General features: G+C 34.1%; 1 protein-coding gene across 1 annotated transcript; it reads left to right on the plus strand.

Annotated features, from left to right (window-relative positions):
• Nucleotides 1–726: 726 nt before the first annotated feature.
• LOC110290220 (olfactory receptor 1013-like) lies at nucleotides 727–6,337 on the plus strand. Its single transcript, XM_021156712.2, has 2 exons — nucleotides 727–808; nucleotides 5,379–6,337. Exon 2 carries the CDS (start codon nucleotides 5,402–5,404, stop codon nucleotides 6,335–6,337), a length of 936 nt encoding a protein of 311 aa, XP_021012371.1. The 5' UTR covers nucleotides 727–808; nucleotides 5,379–5,401.
• Nucleotides 6,338–7,097: the final 760 nt, after the last annotated feature.

Raw genomic sequence — 7,097 nt, forward strand, 5'->3', positions numbered from 1 at the left:
AGAAGCAAACAATTTGCTTTAAGGGTTTCTTCCACTAGTGCTGTTATTTGTACTTATGAATTAGGATTCATAACAGTTCTCTTTCTCATTCTCTGTCTCTCTCTCTTTCTCACACACATACACACAAACATGTTTTCCTGTCATCATTGATATTAATTTTATATGGACTAGAATAATTTCTATTCTTTTTTAGCATAACATATAGATAGTATTTCTGTGGTTTCTTTGTAAAATTAATATATATTTGATATTTTTATTTACTGACATTTTTGTACATATATAAATTATAATGGTCACCTACCTGTCCCATCCTCTTTTGCCTCCCTCCTAACCATACCAACCCTTTTTTCCCTAGAGTTTCTCATCATACTGTCATTTCTTTGGTTTTTGGTTTTGGTCTACTTAATTTAACCTTTGGAAAATGAGGAACTCACCAGTGGATACACCGCTGAAGACAGTGACTCTAGCTAGTTTTTCTCCACTTCAATTTCATGAATTAACTCATAGTATAAAAAGCTTTGCTTTTAAAATAATGAGTACTTTTAATTACTTGATTGATCTCTATTTCCTCAATTTGTTCTGGAAATTCAACTGAGCACTGTTATTGGTCACTTGGCACCAGAATAGCACATGGAGATCTTTTCTTTAGCAATGTTTCCCAAAGGGATACACAAGCTTATATGATCTCCTAGAAATATTGTCAATGGAAAGAGAGATTGTATGAGAAAACTGTTATATTTTGAGTTGTTGCAGGCATTTCTGAATTCCAGTTTGAATAAAGATGAAGTGACAGTTTATGTTCATGCAAGTAAGTATTACATCTAATAAGCAAAAGTAAATAGACCATAAATTATGATACAGTCAAGGGATATAATGATTCTTAATGTAAGCAATCCACAGTAGAATTCTACTTCATAAATACAATGAGGTTTCCTAGCTGTGATTATACATAATGGAAAGATGAAGTCTCTTCACATAGCTCCCAGTTAGGCTTTAAAATTTTTTTTTGGTGAAATCAATGGTTTGATCAGTTCCTGGTATATGTTTTTATTATTGTAGGTTTTATGTAGTTATGGCTGGCCTACTATGACCAGTAAAGACCATTTTGTAGTTAAATTAGAAATATTATGAGTTAAAATTTTCATGATTGTAGAAATGTTTCTTTTTTACTGGTAAGCAATGTATGAATAAGTTTCTTCCTTAAGAGTAGGAGTGCACATTTACACACACACACACACACACACACACACACACACACACACACACATACACAAACACTTTTGAAAACAAATTCAGTGACACTTGTATATAAGCATAGGTTGGAGCCATCCACTGGAGCATGAGGATGTATTAGGGCCTTCTTCCTCAAAAATCAAATGTTTCTCTCTCTAAAATTATCCATTATCAATGGCTTCTTGGTGTAGGGGACTGGATATCATCTACCCAATCTATACAATGATTTTTGCTGGCTTATTCGTATAAAGTTTGGATTTAGGTAATGACCACTGCTGTGAATTCATGAATGCAACAGCCATGCCATGTCTAAAAATTGAAATTTCATGCCACTACTCATCCATAGGTTCTTAAGTTCTTTATGCTCTCCATAAAGCCTTGGTATTGTGGTGATGTAGATGTCTGTTTAGGACTGGGCATTAAGCCTGTTATTCTTGGTTCTTTAGGCAGTTATACAACTCTCCACTGTCTGGTATCCACAGCAAAGTCAAGTTTCTCTGACTATGATTGATTGCACCTTAGATCAATGATTATAAGCATAAATATTTACATAAAAATTCAAAGGCATGACCATTTAGCAAGATAACAATAGCAGGTTTGCAATAATAACCTCTGTAGTGATAAACTTCTAACCTGGATTGCAGTATGAGACATGCAATTCCATCTTATGAAGCAAGACTTAAATACAATCAGAACAGTGTTTTCTATCCTAAAATAACAATGCTCTTATGGTACCAGTGATATCTCAACATTCAGGGTCAGTCTCTGGGTAAAACTATTGATTTATTTTCTCCTTCAATAGCATATATAACACCTTTTGACACCATCAAAGCTACTTACTTAGAAGGGAACTTCTGGATCAGTTTGAAATTTTTTTCTTAGATATTCTCTTCATTTATATTTCAAATGTTATCCCCAAAGCCCCCTATACCTCCCCCTCTGCCCTGCTCCCCAACCCACCTACTCCTGCTTCCTGGCCCTGGCATTCCCCTGTACTGGGGCATATGAAATTCTTTTTGCTATGTTTGAAACTGTTTCAGTGTTTTCAGCAATAGGCTCTTACTATGTGGTTATGGTAGCTAATAAGGGGCACGGACAATAGACAGTGATGATTTAGAGATCATTCGGGACTCCCTAACTAAAAACTTATATAGGAAGACATTGAATGTCTTGAACTATGATTTCTTTTTAATAACCCAGGTTTCTGGAAATGACAGTGTCTATCCATGCAAGGTAATTTAACTCAAATCCTTTTTGTTGTTGTTGTTAAAAGATAAATTTTAAAATTAGATTACTAACTAGTAACAAGTAACTTACAGAAACTACTAATTTGTGAGCACTGGCTGTCCTTGAACTCATTCTGTAGATCAGGCTGGCCTCAAACTCAGAAATCCACCCGCTTCTGCATCCCAAGTGCTGGGATTAAAGGTGTGTGCCACTACTGCCTGGCAAGAGTTAATTCTTTAACCTTTGGTCTTGTCATTCATTTTGGTTTACTCGTGTTATTCTTCATTTATTTGCTTTACGATGGGTTGTGTAGTAGTAGGTTCGGATATGACATTTCATACTTCCTTCTTTGGCTCAGTGTCCTTCTTTACATTGATTTCTCCTATACTCTCAAAGCCTCCCTGCTTAAAACTTTCTTCACACAGGATTCCATCTTACGGCTTTTGTTTTACCTATACCTACTAACACTCTTCCCTTAACATATCCCCAAGTCTCATTTCTAGTTTCTTGTCTATCACTTTTGCAAAAAATGAAAGTGATTTGAAGCTAGAAAGAACGTACAACATTGGTTTTGTAACCTTGAGATACTTTTCCAGTATTTTACCTGAAAGTTTCATATTATGTTTTTCCATTTGTATGCTACATTTTCTTATCAATGCATCTTCAATGAGAATTTAGGACTACTCCACTTTATGGGTATAGTGAACTGAGTTTTTATTTAAGATAGGTTCTTACTCTGCAGGCAATGTGGTCTAGCTCTTAGATTGTCCTCAAACTTCTGCTTCAGGCTTCCAAGTGCTTGGAGTACATTCATGAGCCACTATGCACTACTTAACTTTAAATTATATTCTAAGATGCAGTTAGAATAATGTAAGAGAAAATGAAATAGTTTAAAGTTATAAAGAGAAATTGACTCATTCATTCAAGCTAGTGTTCTCATGTAGACCACAGGATTCCTAAACAACCCATCCATGTAAGGAAGAGCAATGCACAATTCAGATCATTCACTAGATTTTATCTGCTATTTTTACTTTATTGATAAAATTGAATATGCTCTGGATCACTCACCTTGCATATTTACTTGATTTATCCCACTCTAAAGTTCCTCTCTATTTCTTACTGACTGTCCCCTTAACTTAGTTATGTGCAATGTCTCTTGTTTCCTGTGCTGTTATCATTATAAATATAATTTATGTTTATAAAAAGCCTTGAAGGGTTCTCCCTGAGTTTTCTTAAATATGTTAATACTTTGGGGGCTTTACATTTAAGTATTTTTCACCAAGGATTTATTTGTGTACAGGGTGAGTTTTGGAGGTCAAGATTTAATACTATGCATGTGATGTTTTCAGCACCACTAATTAAAGAGGCTATTCTTCTTCCAGTGGATATTTGTGGTTATAATGGGGATAATGTGCTGCAGATTAGTTTTCTATACAGGTCTTAATTTATCTCTGGAATCTAGAATCTTTTTTGTGCTATTGCAAACAATATTGAATACCACTAGAAAATAGAGAAATAAAAACAAAAGTCTTCATGGTATATAATTTTACCTTAGTTAAAAAGGCTAATATAAGATGTTTTAGTTGACTTAATATGTAACAAGTACCAGTACAATTGTGAAGTAAAATTAGTGTCATACACTGTTGTTAGGAATGTAATAGTATTTATATTCCAGAGAATAATAAGGAAAATCATCAAAAAACTCTAAAGGAATATATCTTAAGATCCAATATTTTTTCTCCTGTGTGTATACCCACAAAAACTAAAATCTTACATGCCCACAGTTACTCTGGTACTATTCACTGTTACAAAGATATGAAATTTTATTCAGCCATAAAAGATGGAGTCCTATGATTTTCACAGAGCAGAACTGGAAAGCCTTAGAGTAATTGAAATAAGCCAAGAACAGTGGATAGACACTGAAGGTATACAGTCATAAGAGAAAATCATTAAAAAGTCATCTTGAATGAAAAATAGTGACTATTTGAGTTCATGTAGGAGAGTTGAAGAGAATAAACTTGCATTTGGATAGTTCACATTATGTGTTATTTTTGAAATATCATATTGTATGGTATCCTAATAATATGCATAATTAATAAACATGCCTAATGAAATAAAGCCAAAATGAAATATTAAAAAAGAAAATATTTGCTAAAAGGGCTCAAAATGAATCTAGTTAGTTTGATAAAGAAAAGTTAAACATCACTTTCCAGAAAAATCAAAACTCTTATCAATAAATCTTATTTTAATTAAATTAGTCTTTATTTTTGTACTGTCTTAACAAAGTCTAATAAATGGTTCTCTAGTAAACTGTTCTTTGAGAGTCAGTCTTACTTCCTTGGAATAGCCAAGCCTAAGGCACTATGCATTTTAGAGTGTACAGTTAATCTTACTACACTATATCTGCCAGTATTTGTGTGTAGTTTATAGCATCCATGAAAAGTAGTTAATAATTATAGTGTAGAAATATGAAAAAAGCCATTTAAAATCTTTTATTTTTGCTTTTGTAGACTTAAAGAAAACTAAATAGCATTTTTCCAGATTTCACCATCAGTTATTTTAATTTCTGAGGTCATTTACGGAGTACTTTTATCTATTTCTGAAATTATCAGTGTCTTAAAATATCCAAACTAAAGAATAAAAGATTTTAACTATGAACAGAACACACAAGTTTATAAAGATAGAGACACTGGGTTGAAAATGTAAATGATTTGCACTATTATCTATTTAGTAACTGGCATTTCTGGGCAACACGTGGATACTTTGTCATTTGTAACAATGAGACCAATTTAGTATTTTTATATTTCATAATAAGTTATGTTTATGGATCAGTGTTTTTCCTTTCTAGCATGTAGAATGACAAATAATGGAGAAAATATTTAGTGAAAAATTTCAACTGTAATTTAATATTTTCACAGAAAGACCATAAATACCCAAAATCATGGATGAGGAAAATGTTACTGCAGTGACAGAGTTTATTCTTTTAGGATTCACAGAAGACGCAGTGTTACAGCAAGTACTCTTTTTCATCTTCCTTACCATTTACATCATCAGTCTGCTAGGGAATGTTACTCTGATTTCTCTCATCTGTGCTGATTCACGACTCCATACACCTATGTATTTCTTCATTGGAAACCTGTCATTCCTGGATCTCTGGTATTCTTCTGTCTATGCCCCCAAAATCCTGATCACATGCATCACTGAAGACAAAAGCATCTCCTTTGCTGGTTGCCTGGCTCAGTTCTTCTTCTCTGCTGGGCTGGCCTACAGTGAATGCTACCTACTGGCTGCCATGGCTTATGATCATTATGTGGCCATCTCCAACCCCTTGCTTTACTCCCAGGCTATGTCCCAAAGGTTATGTGCCAGTCTTGTTGCAGCATCCTACCTTGGTGGCTTTGCAAACTCCACCATTATCACCAGTGAAACATTTACCCTGAGCTTCTGTCGAGACAATATCATTGATGACTTCTTCTGTGACCTGCCTCCTCTTGTGAAGTTGGCGTGTGATGTGAAAGAGAGCTACCAGGCTGTGCTCTATTTCATATTGGCTTCTAATGTCATCACTCCCACTGTGCTTATTTTGGCCTCCTACCTCTTCATCATTGTAGCCATTCTGAAGATCCGTTCTACCCAGGGCCGCCTCAAGGCCTTCTCTACATGTGGTTCCCACCTGACAGCTGTCACTTTGTACTATGGTTCAATCCTCTTTATTTACTCCCGGCCAAGCACAAGTTATGCCCTGGAGAGGGACAAAGTGGTGTCAGTGTTCTATACTGTAGTGATTCCAATGCTTAACCCTATGATCTACAGCTTTCGAAATAAAGATGTCAAGGATGCATTGAGGAAAATGTTAGACACAGTCAAGTTGTCATGAAGGAAAAAAAAAACAGGCAAAGCAATTTAAAAATGTTGATCTTCATGCAATTGTTCTTAGTTGTTATTATCAGAAATAAGTATATTAGGGATGTAAAGGTAATCTCTCATTGTGCATACAGAGGTCTGGGTTTTCTATTTGTTAAACTGTATTTCTTGAGACAATAAGATTCTATTAACTTTTATGTAAAATTAAAACAATTCTCTTCCCCACACAATAGCCTATCATTTTCAAGTTTTAAATTTTTCATATTTTAATAATTATTCAAATGCATGTATAGAATAAATTGTCATATTTAACAATTTAATGGCACAAATATATTTGTGTTTGTTTGTTTGTTTAACCTGTGTGTGTGTGTATGTGTGTTAGTGTCAGCGGCACAAAAAATGTCAAGGTGTGCAGATGGAGGTCAGAGTACAAACTCTGTTTTTATCTTTTATGAAATAGGTTTTCTCTGTTGTTCATTGCTGTGTAAAACAGACTGTAAGTGTGCAGTGTATTTCCAGCATCTAACTTTATTATAGGAACAGAAATATATAGAACATATACTTAATTGTATGTGAGATTTGAGAATTTAAATTCAGATCCTATTTACTTACCCAATTTTCTGCCTAACCTTATTTACTATTTAATTATCACACGAAGTATTGGGTGTTTTATTATTACATTTTCTATCAAAATTTGTTTTTCCTTGATTCTTTTTTCCCCTGTCTGTATCTTGACATCAAGAATAGTGTTGGGGTTTGGTGTCTAGGCTGGA

Source organism: Mus caroli, chromosome 2, assembly GCF_900094665.2.
Source record: "Mus caroli chromosome 2, CAROLI_EIJ_v1.1, whole genome shotgun sequence".
NCBI classification, from domain to species: Eukaryota; Metazoa; Chordata; class Mammalia; order Rodentia; family Muridae; genus Mus; species Mus caroli.